This window comes from Corythoichthys intestinalis, chromosome 4, assembly GCF_030265065.1.
Source record: "Corythoichthys intestinalis isolate RoL2023-P3 chromosome 4, ASM3026506v1, whole genome shotgun sequence".
In the NCBI taxonomy this organism is placed as follows: Eukaryota; Metazoa; Chordata; class Actinopteri; order Syngnathiformes; family Syngnathidae; genus Corythoichthys; species Corythoichthys intestinalis.
In genome coordinates, this window is record NC_080398.1 from 4,350,893 (window position 1) to 4,376,755 (window position 25,863).

The 25,863-nt window shown below is 37.8% G+C and overlaps 1 protein-coding gene across 1 annotated transcript in view; it reads right to left on the reverse strand.

The window, feature by feature from the left end:
• Positions 1 to 13,751: 13,751 nt before the first annotated feature.
• Positions 13,752 to 25,863, reverse strand: part of onecutl (one cut domain, family member, like) — a 32,284-nt gene continuing 20,172 nt past the window's right edge. The window contains exon 3 of the mRNA XM_057833239.1: positions 13,752 to 18,388. Coding sequence (XP_057689222.1) covers positions 18,078 to 18,388 — 311 coding nt within the window. The 3' untranslated portion in view covers positions 13,752 to 18,077. The remainder of the gene's footprint in view (positions 18,389 to 25,863) is intronic.

Here is a 25,863-nt window from a genome sequence, read left to right on the forward strand (position 1 = left end):
ACCCGGCAAAGTAACAGATGTTACTTTTCATGTTCTACATGTTTTTACATGCTCCATTGTATAACTTCTTTGACATCAAATATGTTTATATCAACTGATTGAATAGAAATGAACTGTCTTTTTGATTAAAAAAATAAAACTAACTAAAAACTGAGGTCTACAGTGGGGCAAATAAGTATTTAGTCCACCAACAATTGTGCAAGCTCTACTTGAAAACATTAGAAAGGCCTGTAATTGTCAACATGGGTAAACCTCAACCATGAGAGACAGAATGTGGAGGAAAAAAAAACATTAAATCACATTGTTTGTTTTTTAAAGAATTTATTTCCAAATTAGAGTGGAAAATAAGTATTTGGTCACCTACAAATAAGATTTCTGGCTGTCAACGAGGTCTAACGAGGCTCCACTCGTTACCTGTATTAATGGCACCTGTTTTAACTCATTATTGGTATAAAAGACACCTGTCCACAACCTCAGTTAGTCACACTCCAAACTCCACTATGGCCAAGACCAAAGAGCTGTTGAAGGACACCAGTGACAAAATTGTAGGCCTGCACCAGGTTGGGAAGACTGAATCTGCAATAGGTAAAACGCTTGGTGTAAAGAAATCAACTGTGGGAGCATTTACTTGCAAATGGAAGACATACAAGACCACTGATCTCCCTCGATCTGGGGCTCCATGCAAGATCTCACCCCGTGGCGTTAAAATGATAACAAGAACGGTGAGCAAAAATCTCAGAACCACACGGGGAGACCTAGTGATAGACCTACAGAGAGCTGGGACCACAGTAACAAAGGCTACTATCAGTAACACAATGCGCCGCCGGGGACTCAAATCCTGCATTGCCAGACGTGTCCCCCTGCTGAAGCCAGTACACGTCCAGGCCCGTCTGTGGTTCGCTAGAGAGCATTTGGATAATCTAGAAGAGGACTGGGAGAATGTGTTATGGTCAGATGAAACCGAAATAGAACTTTTTGGTAGAAACACAGGTTCTCGTGTTTGGAGGAGAAAGAATACGGAATTGCATCCAAAGAACACCATACCTACTGTGAAGCATGGGGGTGGAAACATCATGCTTTGGGGCTGTTTTTCTGCAAAGGGACCGGGACGAGCGATCTGTGTAAAGGAAAGAATGAATGTGGCCATGTATCGAGAGATTTTGAGTGAAAATCTCCTTCCATCAGCAAGGGCATTGAAGATGAGACGTGGCTGGGTATTTCAGCATGACTATGATCCCAAACACACAGCGAGGGTAACAAAGGAATGGCCTCGTAAGAAGCATTTCAAGGTCCTGGAGTTGCCTAGCCAGTCTCCAGATCTCAACCCCATTGAAAATCTGTGGAGGGACTTGAAAGTCCGTGTTGCCCAATGACAGCCCCAAAACATCACTGCTCTAGAGGAGATCTGCATGGAGGAACGGGCCAAAATACCAGCAACAGTGTGTGAAAAGCTTGTGAAGAGTTACAGAAAACATTTGGCCTCCGTTATTGCCAACAAAGGGTACATAACGAAGTATTGAGATGAACTTTTGGTATTGACCAAATACTTATTTCCCCCATGATTTGCAAATAAATTCTTTAAAAATCAAACAATGTGATTTTCTTTTTTTTCTTTTTTTTCCACATTCTGTCTCTTATGGTTGAGGTTTACCCATGTTGACAATTACAGGCCTCTTTAATATTTTCAAGTGGAAGAACTTCCACAATTAGTGGTTGACTAAATACTTATTTGCCCCACTGTATGTTTGGATGGTTTTCGTTAAAGCTGACACTGTTTTTTCATCTGTTTGATTTTGACAAAGATCAGATCACATTTGATGATGATTTTATGCAGAAATGTGAGAAATTCCAAAACATTCAGATATTTTTTCATACAACTTTATTCTGTGTTGAGTAGTGGGGCAAACTGTCTTCAAACTGATGTCAAAGACTGGTAGATGGCTACAAAAACCGTCTCACTGAAGTTATTTCAGCCAAAGGGTGTAAAACTAGCTACTAGATGGTAGGGTGTCCTAACTTTTTCCTTAGTTAGAATTAGGGCTGTCAAACGATTGAAATTTTTAATCGAGTTAATTACAGCTTATAAATTAATTAATCGTAATTAATCGCAATTCAAACCATCATAAAATATGCCATATTTTTCTGTAAATTATTGTTGGAAAGGAAAGATAAGACACAAGACCGATACTGTATATACATTCAACATACGGTACATAAGGACTGTATTTGTTTATTATAACAATAAATCAACAAGATGGCATTAACATTATTAACATTCTCTTAAAGCGGTCCATGGATAGAAAGACTTGCAGTTCTTAAAATATAAATGTTAGTACAAGTTATAGAAATTTTATATTAAAACCCCTCTTAATGTTTTCGCTTTAATAAAATTTGTAAAATTTTCAATCAAAAAATAAACTAGTAGCCCGCAATTGTTGATGTCAATAATTACACAATGCTCATGGGTGCTGAAGCCCATAAAATCAGTCGCACCCAAGCGCCAGCAGAGGGCGACAAAACTCCAAAAAACACAAGTAACAAGTGGACATTGCACTGTGCTGTCACTTAAATCTGTCTGAGCGGGTCATCTGCGTTAATTGCGTCAAATATTTTAACGTGATTAGTTTAAAAAAATTAATTCATGCCCGTTAACGCGATAATTTTGACAGCCCTAATTAAAACCCCTCTTAATGTTTTCGTTTGATTAAAATTAGTAAAATTTCCAATTAAAAAAATAAACTAGTAGCTCTCCATGATGTCAATAATTACACCATGCTCACTCGTGGTACTAACCCATAAAATCAGTTGGACCCAAGCGCCAGCAGAGGGCGCCAAACACCAAAAAACAAGTAACAAGCGGACATTACACTGTTCTGTCATTTTAATCTGTTTGAGCAGGTCATGTGTGTTAATTGCGTCAAATATTTTAACGTGATTAACTAAAAAAATTCATTACCTCCCGTTAACGCGATATTTTTGACAGCCCTAGTTAGAATATGCATTTTAGTGGATATATTTGGTTTAGTGTTTAATGAGTAAAATAATGTTCATTTTTGTTGTTTATTTGCAATTAAAACACTTTTTTCCCAGAGATGAACAAATTTTTCCCTTCATGTTATTTTTCTCCATTATAATCCAAAATCTTCATCCATGGTTCTTGCTTTCTCTCGTTTTTATAAAGAAGACATCTAGAGACAGACTGTGAGTTGGGTTACAAATGAATGTTTTTATTTTTTCTACTTTTTTAGTGCAACATCACAACAAACAAGTTTCACATGAGGTATTCAAAGGGATTCTCTTGAGTTGCTGATAGAAAAAGAAACAAAAACAACCAAAAATTCCCGACACGTCCGTCCTCTCCGACCGACCGGGAGCCCGGGAAACGCGCTCAGTCCAATATCAGCGTTCCCCGCGCCGCCTCGGCCCCGTCAAGCTTTTCTTTGGGCCTAGGAACGAGAGAGCGAGGCTGGCTTCTTCTTACAAATGTGGAAAAATAGCTTGTGTCTCCTACTTTTGATTCTGGGATGACATTGTGGGCAAAAAAAACCCGCGATACCGGCTTTCGGGGGAAACAAGGAACAGGCAACATTGATTACAGCAAGAACCTCCTTGCTTGGATTGTCACCTCCTTCTTTATTTTTGGTCTTGACAAGGAATTCATTTACACACAGAACACGGATGAAAGCTTTGGCTGGACGCGGGCCCGCCGGAGCGCCGCTTACGATTGATTCCAGCTTTGTTTTTTGTTTTTTTTTCTACGGCTGGGCAACGATCAAAAATTTTAATCGCGATTAATAGCATGAGCTACTTGAGATTGATCGCATTGTCATACACACAAAGCCATGATAATGCTGAGACACTTTCTCATCCTACAAAATGGGGAAGTTTCTCAAAATTTCTAACCGTAAGTGGAGAATATACTGTGGGAATTCAAGATACGAAATTCATTCACTGGTGAAGCTAAGAAAATAGCACAAGAGCGACGGATAACCTCTCGATTTTTTTCTAGCTGTCCAGCTGAAGGCCTTTGTTGTCACCAGCCGGATAATTCAACGTTTGACTAGTTACGCAGTTGCCTACTAGTTGCAGTGTATTTTGTGTATTTTATCGTAAAGTGGTACCTCAAGTTATTAAATTAATTTATTGGCAAAGCTAAGAAAATCGCAGGAGGGTGATGGATAACCTCTCGAGTTCTTCTCGATATCCAGCTGAAGGCCTTTATTGTCACCGGTCGGATAACTCAACTTATTAATAGTAGAGTGTAGAGCTGGGAATCTTTGGGCACCTAACGATTCGATTACGATTCAGAGGCTCCGATTCGATTATAAAACGATTATTGATGCACCCCCCCTCCTTAAAAGATAAATGTTAGTACAAGTTATAACAATTTTATATTAAAACCCCTCTTAATGTTTTCGTTTTAATAAACAACCATTGTTGATGTCAAAAATTACCCAATGCTCATGGTGGTGAAAAACCCATAAAATCAGTCGCACCCAAGCGCCAGCAGAGGGCGCCAAAAAAAACACAAGTAACAAATGGGCATGACACTGCTGTCATTTTAATCTGTTTGAGCGGGGCATGAGCGTTAAATGCGTCAAATATTTTAACGTGATTAATTTAAAAAATGAATTAACGCCCGTTAACGCGATAATTTTGACAGCCCTAATTTTGAAGTACATTTTTTGTTCAATTTTCACACGACTTTCCGTAGGCGACAAAATTTCTTACCAAATTTGACCTTTGTCTTCATTAAATGATAAATCTTTTTTCAGTGAAACAAATATATTTTTGTACATTTAACGTCATTTGGGAGGAACTTAGCTTTCATATGAGCCATTTCTGAAACCAATTGAATCATTAAAAGTCAGGTTATTAGCAATTGTTTCTACAAAATGGATGTGACAAGACTAGTCAGGGACCGTAGTTAATTCCTATTTGCCGTAATTAACTATTGCAGTACGTATTATCTTTCGTATGATTAATTTTTCGCGTACTGAGGCTTCCATATCTCAAGGTACCGTTGTGTAGTAGTAATAGTCATATCCAAATCTGTCCTGACTTCCCTTTTCGTTGTCCAACCCGTTCTGTCGTAATGCTACTTATAACCAGGTAGCATCTACAGTTGTGGTCAAAAGTTTACATACACTTGTGAAGAACATAATGTCATGGCTCTCTTCAGTTTCCAGTTATTTCTACAACTCTGATTTTTCTCTCATAGAGTGATTGGAACAGATACTTCTTTGTCACAAAAACATTCATGAAATTTGGTTCTTTTAGGACTTTATTATGGGTGAACAGAAAAAAGTGATCAAATCTGCTGGGTCAAAAATATACATACAGCAGCGCTAATATTTGGTAACATGTCCCTTGGCCATTGTCACTTCAATTAGGCGCTTTTGGTAGCCATCCACAAGCTTCTGGTTGAATCTTTGACCACTCCTCTTGACAGAATTGGTGCAGTTCAGTTAAATTTGATGGCTTTCTGACATGGACTTGTTTCTTCAGCATTGTCCACAAGTTCTCAATGGGACTTTGGGAAGGCCATTCGAAAACCTTAATTCTAGCCTGATTTAGCCATTCCATTACCACTTTTGATGTGTGTTTGGGGTCATTGTCCTGTTGGAACACCCAACTGCGCCCAAGACCCAATCTTCGGGCTGATGACGTTAGGTTATCTTGAAGAATTTGAAGGTAATCCTCCTTCTTCATTATCCCATTTACTCTCTGTAAAGCACCAGTTCCATTGGCAGCAAAACAGCCCCACAGCATAATACTACCACCACCGTGCTTGACGGTAGGCATGGTGTACTTGGGGTTAAAAGCCTCACCTTTTCTCCTCCAAACAGCTGGATTTTTGTTACGTCTGACCACAGAACTTTCCTCCAGAAGGTCTTATCTTTGTCCATGTGATCAGCAGCAAACTGCAGGTGCCGTTTTTGGAGCAAGGGCTTCCTTCTTGCACGGCAGCCTCTCAGTCCATGGAGATGCAAAACACGCTTGACTGTGGACACTGACACCTGTGTTCCAGCAGCTTCTAATTCTTGGCAGATCTGCTTTTTGGTGATTCTCGGTTGAATCTTTACCCTCCTGACCAATTTTTTCTCAGCAGCAGGTGATAGCTTGCGTTTTCTTCCTGATTGTGGCAGTGACAAAACAGTGCCATGCACTTTATACTTACAAACAGTTGTTTGCACTGTTGCTCTTGGGACCTGCAGCTGCTTTGAAATGGCTCCAAGTGACTTTCCTGACTTGTTCAAATAAACGATTTGCTTTTTCAGATTCATGTATGTATATTTTTGACCCAGCAGATTTGATCACTTTTTCTGTTAACCCATAATAAAGTCATAAAAGAACCAAACTTCATGAATGTTTTTTGTGACAAAGAAGTATCTGTTCCAATCACTCTATCGGAGAAAAATCAGAGTTGTAGAAATAACTGGAAACTCAAGACAGCCATGACATTATGCTCTTCACAAGTGTATGTAAACTTTTGACCACAACTGTAGAAGTACAGTATATACATCCTTTAAAAAGAAAACTTTGGTGGCTCAGATGCTTAATGCGCGATTAAAATAATTTGTGAGTTAACATGCCCAGCCTTATTTTTTTATGTATATATTTTTTTCAAGATTTTTGGACACAAAGGCATGAAGAACAAGAAGAGAAGACAGATGAGACAGAAAGACAGACACCCTGACGGCATGGAATTCTTTGGTTACGAAATATCTTCTCACACAGTTGAGGTAGATGGTCAAGTCTTCATGTACACAAAAGGAAGTGGGGGATGTTCGGGGTGGGGACACAGTCATAAGAGTCAATGTCTCTCATAAGAGTCAATGTCTCAGTTCCACTTTGACACAATAACACTGGCTTATCAATATGATGATCGATACTAGTGAACGCAATTTCTAGAGAAATTGCGGGAGAATGCTGAAGAGCGGAAACGTGAATTCGTAAAATTATTGAACTGGAAATTCAGAAAAAAACTTAATTTAACCCTTTATGGGACAGTGCTCACAACAGTGGACACTATTCAAAAGTTAAGACCTTTTAAAAATCCTTTTCTATTAGGTTTTTTCAATGTAGAACGATGAAATTTGGGGAGTTGATACGTTGTGCAAAACTGCTCCAAAAAGTCTCTTGCACTCATATTCCAAACCCAACAGGAAATCAGGTATTTTGGATTGAATGTGAAATTAGTTTGATCCTCCTCAAAATTGGCGAGACTGTACATGAGACATATGAGATCTTAAGTACTCAAATTGTGAGTTTTTGTAAATTTTTTGTAAATTCAGCCATTTTTTGGGGCAAAACACCGAAATCAGGAAATGACAAATAACTCCCTGATACAACGCGCAATCCTTTTCATATCTGGCATGTATGTAAGGTGAGCCATACTAAACTCAACTATGCCCGTTTTTATGAGATTTGTGAAAAAGATAATGTTACTTTAGGCTACACTAGGCGTTAAATTTCCCCCTATTTATTCTACATATTGACTTTATTTAGTTGTCTGTTTCACCATTGTTTTTCATCAAAATTGTGCTGAATATTGTCAACAATCATCCCGTTTTGTCAGTGTGTTGTACTTATGATAATAATTGTATCGACAAATGATATAATTTACAGTGGCGGTAGAGAATGGGGGGCGAATGTGCTCCTGTGGGGGGCGTTACAGGAAATAATTGAGAAGCACTGATAAACACTCACCGGCCACTTTATTAGGTACACCATGCTAGTAACGAGTTGGACCCCTTTTGCCTTTAGAACTGCCTCAATTCTTCGTGGCATAGATTCAACAAGGTGCTGGAAGCATTCCTCAGAGAGTTTGGTCCATATTGACATGATGGCATCACACAGTTGGTGCAGATTTGTCGGCTGCACACCCATGATGCAAATTTCCCGTTCCAACAAATCCCAAAGATGCTCTATTGGATTGAGATCTGGTGACTGTGGAGGCCATTTGAGTACAGTGAACTCATTGTCATGTTCAAGAAGCCAGTCTGAGATGATTCCAGCCATCAGAAGTTGGCTACGTTGTGGTCATAAAGGGATGGACATGGTCAGCAACAATACTCAGGTAGGCTGTGGCGTTCCAACGATGCTCAATTGGTACTAAGGGGCCCAAAGAGTGCCTAGAAAATATTCCCCACACCATTACACCACCACCACCAGCCTGAACCGTTGATACAAGGCAGGATGGATCCATGCTTTCATGTTGATGACGCCAAATTCTGACCCTACCATCCGAATGTCGCAGAGACTCATCAGACCAGGCAACGTTTTTCCAATCTTCTATTGTCCAATTTCCATGAGCATGTGCAAATTGTAGCCTCAGTTTCCTGTTCTTAGCTGAAAGGAGTGGCACCGGGCGTGGTCTTCTGCTGCTATAGCCCATCTGCCTCAAAGTTCGATGTACTGTGCGTTCATAGATGCTCTTCCGCCTACCTTGGTTGTAACGGGTGGTTATTTGAGTCACTGTTGCCTTTCTATCAGCTCAAACCAGTCTGGCCTTTCCGCCCACAGAACTGCCGTTCACTGGATATTTGTTCTTTTTCGGACCATTCTCTGTAAACCCTAGAGATGGTTGTGCGTGAAAATCCCCGTAGATCAGCAGTTTCTGAAATACTCAGACCAGACCTTCTGACACCAACAACCATACCATGTTCAAAGTCACTCAAATCACCTTTCTTCCCCATACTGATGCTCGGTTTGAACTGCAGGAGATTGTCTTAAACCATGTCTACATGCCTAAATGCACTGAGTTGCCACCATGTGATTGGCTGATTAGAAATTAAGTGTTAACGAGTAGATGGACAGGTTTACCTAATAAAGTGGCCGGTGAGTGTAGATGAAGTGCTGAGATATAAAATATACCACAATTTTTTTTTTTAATCAGACGTTATAAGCAGTTACTCACGATGTTACTCATTTCTGGATGACTATTTTTACTTGAGGAATATTATTTAGAAGTAACGCTACTTTTAGTTGAGTCAAATTTTTCGCCACTCTACCCACCGCTGTATAGATATCATAATTCGTGCATAAAAGGCTGAAAGGGTTTACTGTACGTTAACGATGTTCTGATTACATGTTTGCATTTGAATCCGAATCACCTGATTTTGACCGTCTGCCGATACCAATCCGATATCTCCAAAATGTTGAGTTTTTTTTTCCCGAATTTGAACAAATCTGTCCGAACATTACAGCCACATGAAAGGGTTATTAAAAGTGTTGCACCGATACCGATACCACACAGCAGTATCGGAAGCCAAAAAATAGTATCGGTGCAACACTAATAAATGGACATAAAGTAAAAAAACGTACTGTATACTTATATTAAAACTGGGAGGACTAGCTCACACTAGACATTTAGCGTCATCAGTGGCAGCCCATGAGTTACAATCCTGCAAAATGCGCTCTTCAGCATTCCCACAATCCTTCTGGTGCTTTATCATCCTCTGAGTGCTCTATGCATCAGCAGCAATCTTCAATCTTTGGTTATTTTTCTTTTTTTTTGTTTGTTTGTTTTTGCTTTTTCCCCCCGCTTTGACCCTGAAAGCGTTTTTCACTTGCATCCTCCAGCCACCAGGTGGGGACGAGAGGCGTAAAAGTGTGCCATCAGCGGCACAATGGATTGAAAAGCTTGAACAGACTCAGCCCGACCTTTTGAACATGCTAACAATTGTAACACATTAAACTTTAAACAAGACCCCCATCCCGCGCTTAAAGCCCGCCGTTGTGTCCGAGCAAATACCCGCTGAGAAGGACGGCTTTGAAGTCTACTTGAGAAGTCGATGACCCTCGATCCCACCCCCTCCTTGTCTGTCAAGTGCTCACCGCGAAGGCCCGGCGGTCCGCAGAGACCCGCCAGCGAGCCCGGACGTATCTTTGGTATGTTGGCGAAGCTAAGAAAACCGCAGGAGGGTGACGGATAATCTCTCGAGTATTTATTATTTCTCCTTGATATTCAGCTAAAAGCCTTTGTTGTCACTGATTGGATAATTCAACGTATCTCCAGTCAAGTGGTTGTCCTACTAGTTGTAGGTACTTAATGTGTCATATCATACAGTGGTACCTCAAGATAGATAAAAGGGGCTTCTGTATCGTGATTTTTTTCTGATATTGAATCGCCTAATTCGTTCCAAGCTCTACTAAAACATGAAATTTGCTTCAGCTCATTCTACATACGTTATCGCATGACTACTTGAGCTCATTGCAAACACAGAGTGCTAAAAGACGAGCTAGCTTCGGCAGCCATTGCTTACTACACTGCAAATTCATAACGTCTTAATGAGATTGTTTTTCTTAAATATAGTCAAATCATTTTCTCCATCTTGTTTTGAGTGTTAAATACTAGTTAACAGATTAAAACGTCAGATTATTCCTTTATAACAGATTAAAATGTCAGATTATTCCGTCTAATTTAGGTAAATATTACCATTTGTTCTTATTGAGAACTGTATATCTAAAAGTTGGTCATTTTTCACTCAAATCAAAACAAAATTGTTTTCAAATAATGTTTTGAGCAATATATATTCTTGAATTAAGAACATTTCTGACATTTCAAACCTTTTTTATGATCCAATATACAAATTTATTGCTTAAAATAAGTCTATTAAGCTTATTTTCAATTTAATTGAAGCCTAGCTAAAAATAGCTAGTTGAAAATAAGATTACCTTCATCTTATTTTCATTTTAATGAAAGCCTAGCTAAAAATAGTTAACTGAAAAAAAAGCTTAACAGATTTATTTGCTTTTCAATCATGTTTCGAACAACGTCTATTCTTCAATTAAGAACAGTTCTGACGAACAAGCTTTTTTTTTTTAAGATTAAAAATTCTAATTTATTGTTTAAAACAAGTCTGTTAAGCTTATTTTCACCTAGCTATTTTTAGCTAGGCTTTCATTACGCTTTTCATCTAAAAGTTGGTCATTTTTCACCCAAATCAAGAAAAAATTGCTTTCAAAAAATGTTTTGAACAATGTTTTTTTTTTTTAGCTAGGCTTTCATTAAGATTTTACATCTTAAAGTTGGTCATTTTTCACCCAAATCAAGAAGAAATTGCTTTCAAATAATGTTTTGAACAATATCTATTCTTGAATTATGAACATTTCTGACAAACAAGCGTTTTTTAAGATTAAAAGTACTGATTTATGGCTTAAAATATGTCTATTAAGCTTATTTTCAGCTTCACAAAAACCTAGATAAATTTTTTTTAGCTGAAAATAAACTTAACATACTTATTTTAAGCAACAAATCAACACTTTTATTCTTAAAAAAAAAAAAAAAAAAAAAGGTTGTACAGGGGTATGAAAAAGTATCTGAACCGTTTGGAATTTCTCACATTTCTGCATAAAATCACCATCAAATGTGATCTCATTTTTGTCAAAATCACACAGATGAAAAAACGTTAAACTAAAACCACCCAAACATATATACTGGACTGTCTCAGAAAATTAGAATACACAATATTCTAATTTTCTGAGACAGTCCTGCACATTAATCCACCATTTAAAGCAGGGGTGTCCAAACTTTTTGCAAAGGGGACCAGATTTGGCGTGGTAAAAATGTGGGGGGCCGACCTTGGCTGACGTCCTTTACATAGAACAATATACAGGACTGTCTCAGAAAATTAGAATATTGTGTATTCTAATTTTCTGAGACAGTCCAGTAGGTTTTCATATTTAAATGAGGATAGTATGCAAACAATGACATAAGGGGGAAAAATAAGTAAGTGAACCATCACATTTAATATTTTGGGGCCACCCCTTTGGTAGCAATAACTTCAACCAGACGCTTTCTGTAGCTGCAGAGCAGTCTGGCACATCGATTAGGACTATTCTTGGCCCATTCTCCTCTACAAAACTGCTGTAGTTCAGTCAGATTCCTCGGATGTCTGGCATGAATCGCTGTCTTTAGGTCATGCCATAGCATCTCAATGGGGTTCAAGTCTGGACTATGACTTGGCCACTCCAGAATTTGTATTTTGTTCTTCTGAAACCATTCTGAAGTTGATTTTTCTGTGTTTTTTATCATTGTCTTGTTACAGCATCCATCTTCAGCTTCAGCTGTCTGATAGACGGCCTCAGATTTTCCCGCAAAACGTTTGAATTCATTCTTCCATTAATGATTGCAAGTTGTCCAGGCCCTGAGGCAGCAAAACAGCCCCAATTCATGATGCTCCCTCCACCATGCTTCACAGCTAAGCTTAAAACCACTCATCAGTGATTGGGCACACACCTGACTTGGTAAAAGTTGGTTTCAATTGCGCTTTAAGTCTCATTAGGCAGAGGGTTCACTTACTTATTTTACCCCCTTCTGTCATTGTTTGCATGCTATCCTCATTAAAATATGAAAACCTTTGGGTGGTTCTAATTAAACGCAGACACTGTTTTTTCATCTGTATGGTTTTGACAAAGGTCACATTTTATTGTGATTTTATGCAGAAATTTAAGAAATTCCACAATGTCAAATACTTTTTCATACCACTGTATTTCAGAAATGTTTAGAATTCGAGTATGCGCATTGTTCAAAACATTATTTGTAGGGCTGTCAAAATTATCGCGTTAACGGGCGGTAATTAATTTTTTAAATTAATCACGTTAAAATATTTGACGCAATTAACGCACATGCCCCGCTCAGACAGATTTAAATGACAGTACAGTGAAATGCCCACATGTTAATTGTGTTTTGTGGAGTTTTTCTGCCCTCTGCTGGCGCTTGGGTGCGACGGATTTTATAGGCTTCAGCACCCATGAGCATTGTGTAAGTAATTATTGACATCAACAATGGCGGGCTACTAGTTTATTTTTTGATAGAAAATTTTACAAATTTTATTAAAACGAAAACATTAAGAGGGGTTTTAATATAAAATTTCTATAACTTGTACTAACATTTATCTTTTAAGAACTACAAGTTTTACTATCCATGGATCGCTTTAACAGAATGTTAATAATGTTAATGCCATCTTGTTGATTTTTTGTTATAATAAACAAATACAGTCCTTATGTACCTTACGATGAATGTATATATCCATCTTGTGTCTTATCTTTCCATTCCAACAATAATTTACAGAAAAATATGGCATATTTTATAGATGGTTTGAATTGCGATTAATTGCGATTAATTACAATTAATTAATTTTTAAGCTGTAATCAACTCGATTAAAAATCTTAATCTTTTGACAGCCCTAATTATTTGAGATCAAATTTTCCTTGATGGGTTAGGGTTAGGGTTATGGAGGTGAAAAATGTAAAATTAATAATTTCCCGTGATATGAAGCAAAAAATACTTCAAAAACCTTTTCGTAAAAAAAAAATTTGAACTTTTCGTATCTCGAGGTACCACTGTATATGCAATATGGCGGCGTACGCCCTATTCATTTCGGGTCACTTTCCAGTTTTTTTGGGGGCATTCCCGTGTCACTTCCTGTACATTAATTTGGGGCAGTTTTTCCCCTATTTTTGTAAAAAATTATGGCCAAAAATGGAGGAACTAACTATGACTATTTTGCAAAAAAAAAATTTTTGTGCTAGGGTTCTTAAAAGTATCGATACCGAAATGTTGATTGCGAAAGTATCAATACTCGGCATGAATTTTTTTGCCATTTTTGATTTGATTTTTTTGTTGACGGTCCTGGACGTCCAATCCGTTTGCAGCGGGAGGGATGGCAGCGAATGAACGAACGTTCATTCGCTGCCACCCTCCCGTTGCAATCGGATTGGACGTCTACTAGCTTTAAACCCGTTTCAAATCGCGGCATACGCATGAAAACACCTTTCATTGCCCCAACTAAAATGGCTTCGGGGCAGCCATGTTGGTAGGGGCAACATTCCCATCCAAATCAATGGATTGACAATCATAACTAGCATATTTCTCTACCGATTTTTTCACTTACAATTGGACTGGACGTCTACTTAAGTTTTTAATCGAATGAGAAACATCGCAAATCAGCGATTTGAGATTAACCCTTTGCGTACCAAGAATCCAAGTTGTAAATATTAACACTCAGGGACCAGTACCAGGCCCACTGAGGAATCTATTCGGAACTGAGACTAGATTAAACTTCGGACAAAGACAGGAGTGGGACACGAGTGAGGCAAATGGAGGGAATCGCAAGCATGCAGGACCCCCGGGGGACACGAGCATGTGACCTTGAAGATGGCGCTCTCGCCGCTATTATTGTCATCGTCAATATTATCAATATTAATTATTCATATCACGACATTCAAAGAAGCTTCGGCCTATAAGAGCTGAGCGTACACACGAAGGCCGTAAAGATACCGTACGTAACATCACGGGGGGGAAGGGGGCGGAGTCAAGGGGCGGGGTCATGAGGGGAAAGGGGAGGGGTTTCAAGCCGTACATTCAGGGAGGCAAAGTTCATCTTTGGTATTACGATGGGATTCTACAGCTAAAAGTGCCCATCGGATAAAAACACAGACATCGTAAATAAACACGTACATCGTATAGTCGCCGTTAATAAATAAGCAAATAAATTAAAATCGGGGGAGGGGAAACTATAAATAGAGTGGACGGTTGGGCGAAACCATCGGCGTGTGCTTGACGTCTGTACAAAAAAATTGAGGAAAGAATCACATTCCTTCGGTGTAACAATTTTTTTCAAAAAATGCGTGGAAAACAAACTCCGTTCGTGCAGTTGACGACGATAGACATCCGATTTTTGCGGGTTAAAATGTACCGCTAGTAGACGTCCGATCCGGTTGAACGTTTCACCCGAATCGGACGTGTATCGTCATCAACGGCGCTGAAAGAGTTAACTGGGAATGATTGACAGCTGCGAGTGGGAGGAGCTAGCGAGCCGTCGCCACGGAAACTCATGCTAGGAAAAGTAAAATGACCCGACTCGTCGTTTTCCTCGCTCGCCGTGATTCTCGAGGAAAGTCGGGGAACTAAATGGGGGCTGATTCAAAGGGGGGAAGTCAAACAGTACATGTGAGCAAACGGCGGCTCCTGATTGGGCAGGATCGGGGCGTGAAGGCGCACCAAAAGTATGCTTGCTCCTGATTGGTGGATCCTCCCGCCGACGTGAGCTAATCTACGAGAAGCGGAACGGCGGTGCTTTGATTTACGGGGAAATAACTCGCTTCTGCCGCTGTTTAGGAAAGATCAGATGAAGATGAGAGAGGAGAGTCTATTCTTTCATTGGATGTGTTTTGTGTGTTTCTTTCATGTCTGTGGATTTGAAAAGGTGGGTGAAATTGCTCTAAAATGGCTTGAGTTAAAGGGACAGAACACCTTGCATGAATGATATTCGTGTGACAAGACGGCTGCTTGAAGTATTTACATATGCAAATGGGAAGTTTGTGACATCAGTAGTAAAGGTCAGCATATATATCGGGCCGATAGATCGGGCTGATATATGATCTTTTTTTCAGAATCGACCGATATGATTGGACAACTGTTGGCTTAACTGATTGGGTGATCTTTCTAATTATGGTCGATCGATATATCGGGCCGATACATGGACTTTTTCTTTTCAAATCAACCGATATTAGCCAATATAATAGGATAACTGTTTGGGTGATAATCTTTCTTGTAAATGTTGACCGATATATTGGGCCAATACATGGATTTCTTATTTTTAGATCAACCAATATATTGCCGATGTAATAGAAGAAGTTATGTTAGCTGTTTGGGTGCTGATGTTTCTTATAAAGGTCGACCGATATATGGCCTAGCTATTATATCGGTCCAACTAATATATCGGGCTGATATGTATAGACTTTTCTTTAGAATGTCAGCTGATATCAGCTGATGTAATAGAATAACTGTTGTCCTAATGGTTTGGGTCCTTATCTTTCTTATAAGGGTCAAACGAAATGTGGGCTGCTAATATATCGGGCCGATATATGCACTTTTTTCTAGATCAACTGATATTAGCCATTATAATAGGATACATTTTGTCTTAACTGTTTGGTGATGATCTTTTTTTATACAGGTTGACCGATATATCGGGCCGATACATGGACATTTTTTAGATCGGCCAATATCTTGTCGATGTAATAGAAGAACTTATGTTAGCTGTTTGGGTGCTAATCTTTCTTGTACAGGTCGACCGATATCTGGGCCTGCTAATATATCGGCCGATATATAGACTTTCTACAAGATCATCCGATATAATAGGATAACTGTTGTCTTAACTGTTTGGGTGATGATCTTTATAAAGGTCGACCGATATATCGGCCCGATACATGGATTTTTTTTTTTTTTAGATCAGCCAATATATTGCCGATGTAAGAGAAGAACTTATGTTATGTTACCGGTCCGACTAATATATCAGGCCGATATATAGACTTTTTACAAGATCACCCGATATCAGCCCATAAAATAGAATAACTGCTGTCCTAACGGTTTGGGTGATGATACATGGACTTTTGGGTGATGATGTTTGCCATATGCCATATTGGTCGACCTCTAGTGTGTAGCCGTGTTTCCATCAGTTTTTTGCGAAATAAAAGTGATATTTCAAAAATTTTGGAAAGTCATTGTCGAATGTTTTTCGAAAAAGTCATCAGCCGTGTTTTTCATTGCAAAGTTTCAGTTTTATAAATGACTAGAGCTAATGGAAGCTAGTTAGCTAACAAGCTACGTTTTTATTACTGCTAGAAATTCGTGAAACTGAAGTTTCACAATGAATAATTGTTCATTGAAATGCCCAAATTTCGAAATAAACTCTTTTATAGTTAAAATTTTTGGCGATTTTTGAGGCTTTTTTTTAAGTCAGCCGTGTTTTTCATTGCAAAATTTCAGTTTTACGAATGACTAGAGCTAATGGAAACTAGCTAGCTAACTAGCTACATTTTTATTACCCCTAGAAATTCGCGAAAAACTGAACTTTCACAATGAAAAATTGGTAAAAGAAATGCCTGAATTTCGAGAAAAACAAAAACGCATTCGTAGTTAAAATTTTGGCAATTTTTATGGCTTTTTTTCCGGAAGTCAGCCATGTTTTTCAATGCGAAATTCCTGTTTTACGAATGACGACAGCTAATCGAAATTACCAACAGTAGCTAACTAGCTACATGTTTTTTACCCCAAGAAATTCGCGAAACTGAAATTTCCCAATGAAAATTTGGTAATAGAAATGCCTGAATTAAAAACAAACAAACAAACAAACAAACAAACAAACAAACAAACGCATTTATAGTTAAAATTTTGGCAATATTTGAGCCTTTTCTTCTGAAGTCAGCCATGTTTTTCAATGCGAATTTTCAGTTTTACGAATGACTAGAGCTAATAGAAACTAGCTAGCTAACTGGCTACATTTTTATTACCCCTAGAAATTCACGAAACTGAAATTTAACAATGAAAAATTGGTAGTAGAATTTCAGAAAATTTCAGAAAAAAACAAATTTTTACGGTTTCATTAGGCGGTTTTTCAGATGTTTTGATATCTGCAACGGAAGCACTTTTTTCAAATTTCTACGCTACAAGATGTGACGTACCCAGTCACATCCGTTTTCCACATGCATTTATGCTTAGAGGACATTTTTGAAATATCGTTTTGATTTTGCGAAAAACTGTGACTGGTGACAACGTCTATTGATACTTGCATTTGATTGGCTAGCATTAATAAAATGGCTGCCATCAGTTTCAGTGGCTACTTCCTGGAAATACCAGCGTTTTTCTCCACTATTATGCATGGAAGAATTGTAATTATGTGTTTTTTATACATTTATTAATCAAGATTCTTGCCGCTAGAATGCACACGATAAAGGTGTTTTCTGTCCCTTTAAGGGGGCGTGGCTTATGAGCCACATGACAAGGTAGGGTCAAATGGTTAGTCTTTGTATTGTTTTGTTTTTGCGTTTTTCCCATTTGTCCAGTTCACAAAATGGCCGAAAGCGCGACAGGAGTTGTGGTTAGCGAGAAATTATCGGAAACTTTCTCGAAATTGCGTAAGACTCGTAAATCAAAGTACCGCCGTACGAAGGGGACAACACGCTCCCGCGCCAGTATCATTGTGGCGCCCGCTCTTTGGTTTAAAAACGGAAGCTCGCGGCCGCTCCGTAGGCCGCCGTACGACCGTGCCCCACGTCCCTTGCCATCACGCCGTGCTGCAGGACACCGCCGAAGACGAGACGCTGGATCCCGAGGACCCCGTGGAGGACGGGCGTCCCTCGTCGATCCACTTGTTGAGGTTGCGTCGGCGCGCGTTCATGAAGAAGTTGCTAACGGTGGACAGCTCCAAGCCCAGCTGCTGCGAGATGGTCACCTGCAGGTCCTTGGTGGGCCGGTGGTTCTCCCGAAAGATGGCCAGCAGGGTGCGCCGTTGCAGGTCGGTGAACACCAACCGGGTGCGTTTGGGACCTTGGTTTCGCTCGAGCTTGCTCTGCTCTTGCTCCTTCCTCTTGCAAGCTGCGGGGGAAAAAACACAGAGAGACAAATTATAACAAAAAGTGCAGGCGGGTAACGAGGACAAATGGATTAAGTGCGGGGAAAGTGGATTTGTCCGAAGGGAAAGCGCTGAGCTCGGCGAAAGCGGACGTCTCGAAAGAGACGGATCAGCAACTTGTGGCGGCTGAAAGCGATTCTCAAATTTTTTTTACAGCGAGTACTGCATTATTGGCTGCCGTTGACAATGATTGGCGTCCAATCATCATCCTGCCGTGAATTGGAGTTTAACTCTAGAAAGTGCAATATCTGGAGAAATTATGCTTTGCTGTGGTAGATACAGATCTACGTCCAAATTTCCCATTCATTTCTAATGACATTTGCTTCAGTTAACGCCGTTGACGGCCATGTATGTCGATTCTTTGGATGCCAATGTACTTGGATTTCATTGACGCATATTTAAGTCGATTGACGGCCATGTACGTCCAAATTTCCCATTCATTTTCAATGGCATTTACATTGCATTGATTCCCATGTACACAGATGCAAATAAGGGCTGTGCACGTTAATACCATTGAAGGCCATGGATGTCGATTCTATTAATGCCAATGTACTCAGATTCCATTAACGCGTATGGAAGTCGATTCCATTGACGGCCATGGACGTCCAAATTTCTCGTTAATTTATAATGGCATTAGCTTTAGTCAATGCCATTGACGGCCATGTACGTCCAAATTTCCCATTCATTTTCAATGGCAGTAAAACATGTATGGTTTTGATTTTTGACCATATATTTACCATTACAGCCCATTAACATTCAACTGGCGCCCAAGTAAGTCAATGCCATTGACAGCCATGCAACAGGACCTGTCCCCGAAATATCCCCAAATAAACAGGAAGTAACCAGATATCAACAGGACGAGTCCCCAAAATGTCCCGAAATCAACATGAAGTGGCCTGATATCAGCAGGACGTGTCCTCGAAATGTATCCCAAATCAACAGGAAGTGACCTAATAGCTCTGTATCTACCACAGCAAAGCCCCATTGTAATTCATCCAGAATTTGCAGTTTCTAGTTGATTGTAGCTTTGCATGTAATGCAACAGCTACTTTCTATAATATATATTTTTTTCCCCCCGAAGGCGTTTCTTTGACGCGCTGCCCAGTCAAAACAATTTGACCCACTGACATTGTTTGAACACAAAAATTCTTCTGCGTAGCAGGCTGTTTTTTTTCATTCAAAATATTGTTATCCCAAAATGTGTTTATAGAGAAAAAGTGGCATTTCAGAATGGTACTAATTCTAGTTTTTGTCCAAATGACATCATTTAAATATAAAAAACAATTCAGAACACAAAGAGGCGCAAGACTTTTATACACATTTTGCTAAAAATGTTTGGTTCGGCAATAATTTGCCAAAGATACACCCATTTATTTCTAATGTCCAAAATTTCCCATTCATTTCAATAGCAGAAAAACTTCCATTGACTCCAATTGATTTCTAACCCAAGTGACCCGATATCATAAGAAAGTGACCCACAGCAAAGCTACAGAAATTGTATTTTCTACGAAATCTATATCACAAACACCAATCACACCAGAATTCCCGCACTATGCAGGGTCTCGTTTAAAACCCCTTAAATTAGCGTTAGCTCAAAAACCGTGGGTGAACAAACACTCATTTTCTGCCTTCCTCCCACTTTGCATGGATTGGACGTCTACTCGTGATAAATTCATTTAAATTCACAATTCTATTCTTACTTAACGATTTTGGCGGAATATGAGTAGCGAGTTCATCTGATTGGCTGGAAACAAAAAAGCGCAGCGTGACCTTCAACACACAAAGGCACGCTAGTAACGCACAAGCGCTCCATTAAATAAATGAAACACCCCTCGCTTCCATTCCGTCATCCTCAAACATCTCATTCCAGCTTTCTTGCTCATTAGTCGGGAAATAAGCGTGACCTCGACGCCGCCTGGTTTTCTTTCTTTTTTAACCCCCGGCAATACCACAAACAACCCTCGGCCATTTTTAAGCTATCGGTGATAAAAGATGCACGAGTTAAGATGTGACTCTAGCGTATGCTCAGTTATGTAATACTATGGCAGTTTACCAATTACCAGGAAGACAACTGAAAAATAATGTTATTGCTGTCTTCGAAGACAGAAAAAGCGAAAAATATCACGATTGTTTATAAATATATCATATATACAGAAACATATTGATGCCGCCAGAAAAAAAAGTCCTGATCACGTTTTTAAAATGTCATAATTATCATTTAAATTTGAGAATTAACATGGAAAAACATAACAATGTAAAAAATGTGATATTTATCATGTAAAACGTAGTACCATGTAAAAATGTGATAATTATCATCTAAAAATGTGATACTCTCGTGTAAAAACATGGTAACTACCACGTAGTAACAAGCTCCTAAAAACTTGATAATTATCATGTAAAAACTTGATAATTATTACGTTGAACTATCATGTAAAAACAACTATCATGTAAAAACGTGATAATTATAAGAACCTGTTAATTATCATGTAAAAACAATGATAATTATGTAAAAACGTGAAAATTATCATAAAAATGTGATACTTATCATGTAAAAACGTAAAAATGTAACTCATCACGTTCTTACATGAGTTACATTTTTACGTGATAGTTATCACGTTCTTACATAGTTGTTTTTTACATCATAGTTATCATGTAAAAACATGCTAATTATCGTGTTTTTACATGATAATCATCACATTGAATTATCATGTAATAACTATCATGTAAAAACGTGATAATTCTCATGTAAAAAAAGTGATCATTATTACGTTGAACAATCATGTAAAAACAACTATCATATAAAAACGTGTATGTGTATGTAAAAAAAGTGAAAATTATCATAAAAACTTGATAATTATCATGAAAAAATGTGATAAGTCATGTAAAAAAAACATGAATGCTATCACACAATCATAAAAACATGATAATTATCATGTTTTTACATGATAATTATCAAATTGTTCTATCATGTAATAACTATCATGTCATAATTCTCATGTAAAATGGTGAGATATTACGTTGAACTATCATGTAAAACAACTACCATTTAAAAATGTGATGATTATTTAAAAAGAAAAAACATGATAATTATGTGAAAATGTGAAAATTATCATAAAAATGATAATTACCATGTAAAAACATGATAATTAAGCTAATTATCATGTTTTTACATGATGATTATCACATTGAACTATCATGTAAAAACTGTCATGTACAAATGTGATAATTGTGTAAAACCGTCATAACTATCATGTAAAAACATGATAACGATCACATAAAAACATTATTATCATGTAAAAACGTGATAACTATTGCCAAATTCAGTTTCCTTATTGACTAATTGGTAGCCATTGACAGCGTTAATCTATTTTTACTGGGAGTGGCGAATGAACAAGTGTTGGACTGGATTGAAATGGAGTGGATGCCTAGCAAACATTATGTCATATATGTTTTCCACAAAATTAAGATAATAGACTCACAGGAAAAAATAAATTACTGTCAAATTATGACATGGAGGAGTGACAAAGTAGGCGTGGCCTGTTATATTGTCCCATATGCTAGCAATGTGTTGTAATGAAATCAACCATACAATAGCGGAGACAATTTACGAGCTGTTATGCTAGGGTGTGGAGGTCCGGCGGGGGACGTCCAGGCCGGCTTCCGGCCACGGCGGCGGCCATTAAGTAAATGCTCGCTAGCGCTATAATGGCGCGTAAGAGGCTCGCAATCAGCGCGCTATAAATCCAGCGCTGTCGGCCCGACATAAATATCCCGCCCGCCCCCCTCCCGGGGTGTCTTATGATGGTGGGAACGGCCGCTAATCGTGATGTACGCCGCATCTCGTGTTGCTCAAATGTGATGGAGAGCCCTTTAGCATCCCGCTAACACGATCCCTTCCCCCACCTCGGGGTGGCTCAGGCCTCCCCCCGCAGTTGCACCCCCCAAATCCCCCTTCGATGCTTTGTGGGCCAGCGGCTGATAGAAATTATTGATTAAACGCGAGGCGCTGAGATTCATCCAGGCTGGTTAACTCTTGCGGCGCTGCGCAAAAGAACAATGGTGTTTATTTTCGCTCCTAAATCCAAATATGAAAATGAAAGGATGTTATTTATAGCTATATCAAGATGACTATTAGCGACTACTAGCTAAAGTGCAGTGATTAGCAATGTGTGACATGCTTTATGCCCTCTTGTGGTAAATGACAAAATAACAAGTATTTTCACTTTGAAAATCAAGAGATTTTTGGTACTCAGTGTCGTACGAGTACGCGAGTGCCCTCTAGTGGTATGCGATAGAATCACAAGTACAGTTCGGTTGTATTTAACAATATTTGTGAGATCTTTTATTTTTGTGCAATTTTTATGTTAATTTGACGTGCAAAACATTTTAAAAGAATCGTAAATTAGGTGGTTTCTGGTTTTAACGAGTGTTACACCGATATCTATACCAGTATTGGTACCGATACTGATACGGCACTAATATGATGTCATTGGTGTCATTGAGTACTAGAAATAACGTGCCAATACTGTGAAAATAGGACTTTTCGAGATATACTTTCAAACTGCTGGTCGTCCTAGCCAAGATGGCCGCCAGCTCGGCCGGTGTAAAAACAGAACGCTTGATGTCTAACCATGTGGCGTCCAATCATCCTTCTGCTTCGAATTACAATGAGTTTATTATTCGTAAATGAATGTAAACGATTTAATGTTCATTTATTCGCTGCCTACGTCCCACTTCAAAAGGTTTAGACGTCTATTAACGTCAATGGCAGCCAATGAGTTAAGCATGATAGCAATTGTGATTAGCAAAGTTTGACATGTCAGCGCTCTCTTTCGTAGCACGTGACGAGATTGCAAGTACACTTCAGTTGTATTTTTATTTAGCAAAAAAAAAAGTATTTTGGTTCGAAGTACACGGGTGCCCCCTAGTGGTATCCCTGCCCCAAAAAGTTTAACACGTTCGCTTTTATTTGTAAGACCTTTTATTTACGGACAATTTTTAATTTTACTGTTACGCGCAAAACTTCAGAAAGTTGGAAGAGTAGCCGAAAATTTTAGGTAAGACTAATTTTACTTCAAACTTATATTTCTCAAGTAAAAGTAAAAACTTGATAATTATATCAAAAACTTGATAATTATCACGTAAAACCATGATATTATGATGCAAAAACGTGAAAACTATCATGTAAAAACCTGATATTATCATCGAAAATGGAAAAATGATCATGTAAAAACGTGATAACAATTCTTTCAATGTTTCAAAGTAAATTTATCAATAAATTTTCACAATTTTACATGATAATCTTAATGTTTTTGCGTGGTAATCATGACGTTTTTACATGATAAATATCATGTTTCTGCATGATAAATATCACTTTTTTACATGATAGTTGGCAAATTTTTACATGATAATTTTGCCGATTTTACATGATAAATACCACATTTTTTTAAACATAATTTTCACGCTTTTACAGAATTGTCAAGTTTTTACGTGATAGTATCACGTTTCTACACAAAAATTAGCCCGTTTTTACATGATTGATGTCATGTTTTTTCATATTTATCACATTTTTATATAGTTTCCCATTTGTACATGATATTTACCATGTTTTTACAAGATAAATATCACGTTTTTACATGATAAATATCACTTTTTTCATATGACAGTGTGCACGTTTTTACATGATGAATGATGAATATATTATATATATATATATAAGTTTAACATGTTTGCTTTCAATTGTAAGCCCTTTTATTTCGATACAATTTTAATTTACTGTTAGGTGAAAAACTTTTGTTATCAAGTAAAAACGTGGTAATTATCATGTAAAAATAAGGTCATTTATCATGTAAAAACGTGATACTATTAAAAAAATGGGAAAAATTATCATGTAAAAACGTGATTACAATCATGTAAAAATATACCACTGACAGTTTTCTTTTTCAATGTTTTAAAATGATAAATGTTCACGTTTTTACATCATAATTTTCATGTTTTTGCACGATAATTATCATGATTTTGCATAATTATCACGTGTTTACACGGTAAACACGTTTTTACATGATAATTTTCCGCTTTTTCATGATATCACGTTTTTACGTGTTTACGTTTTTGCATGATAATTTCCCCTTTTTTCATGATAATATCATGTTTTTACATGATAATTTTCATGTTTTTGCATGATAATTATCATGTTTTTGAATGATAATTATCACGTTTTTACACGGTAAACACGTTTTTACATGATAATTTTCCGCTTTTTCATGATATCACGTTTTTACACGAAATTTTAATGTTTTCACATGATGAGTTTTTACGTGATACTTTCTACACAAAAATGATAACGGTTTTAAATGATAAATATCACTTTTTATATGATAGTTAGCACGCTTCTACATAATAATTTTCACAAGGTAATTATTTATTTATTTATTTATTTATTGGTGGGTGCCAGCAATACGCTTCCGTAATATCCCAATATTTTTCCCCGTTGAGCCAGAAGGGTTTTAACATGAAATTATGGAAAAATGTGACTATTATCATTATTATTATCATGTAAAAACGTGAAAACTATCATGTAAAGATGTGATGACGTTCATGTAAAAACGTGATGACTATCATGGAAAACGCGATAACAATCATGGGATAACATGACAAACTATCCTATAACTATATGTTTCAAAGTGATACATTTCCATATTTTTACCTCATGCATTTTTGGTGGGTGTCAGCAATACGCTCCGGTAATATCCCAATATTTTTTTCCCGTTAAACCAGGAGTGTTTTAACATGAAATTATGTAAAAATGAGACTATTATCATGTAAAAGCGTGAAAACTATCATGTAAAGATGTGATAATGTTCATGTAAAAACGTGATGACTATCATGGGAAATGCGATAACAATCATGGGATAATCCATGGGATAACTATCCTATAACTATATGTTTCAAAGTGAGAAAATTCCACATTTTTACATCGTTATCACATTTTTTTCATGATTCTGTCATTTTTGCATGATAGTTATCACGTTTTTAAATGATATTTTCAGGGATGAAAGTGGGCCAGAACGGTCAGGAACGCAGTTCCGGTATAAGATTCAGGGCCGCATGTGACAAAAAAAAGGGCAATGCAACTTAAAATGGATCAAATCTTTAAAAGCAGGGAAAGAGTTGAGGAGGCTTATTTATCATATTTAGTTTTATTTGCTCTGATGGGGAGCTTCAGAACATCTTAGCTGTCAATGTGCACTTTGAACTTATAGTTGTTCATTCATGTTAGGTTACTTATTCATTTCATTTAAAAAGTCAATGTTTGCGCGATCTTCAAAATATATTCCATTTCACTCTGTATAATATGAGTCATTTGTACTTATTTTCTTAGTTATTTGTACTTCAATTATTCATTTTTACCCCCCCCCCCCATACACACACACACACA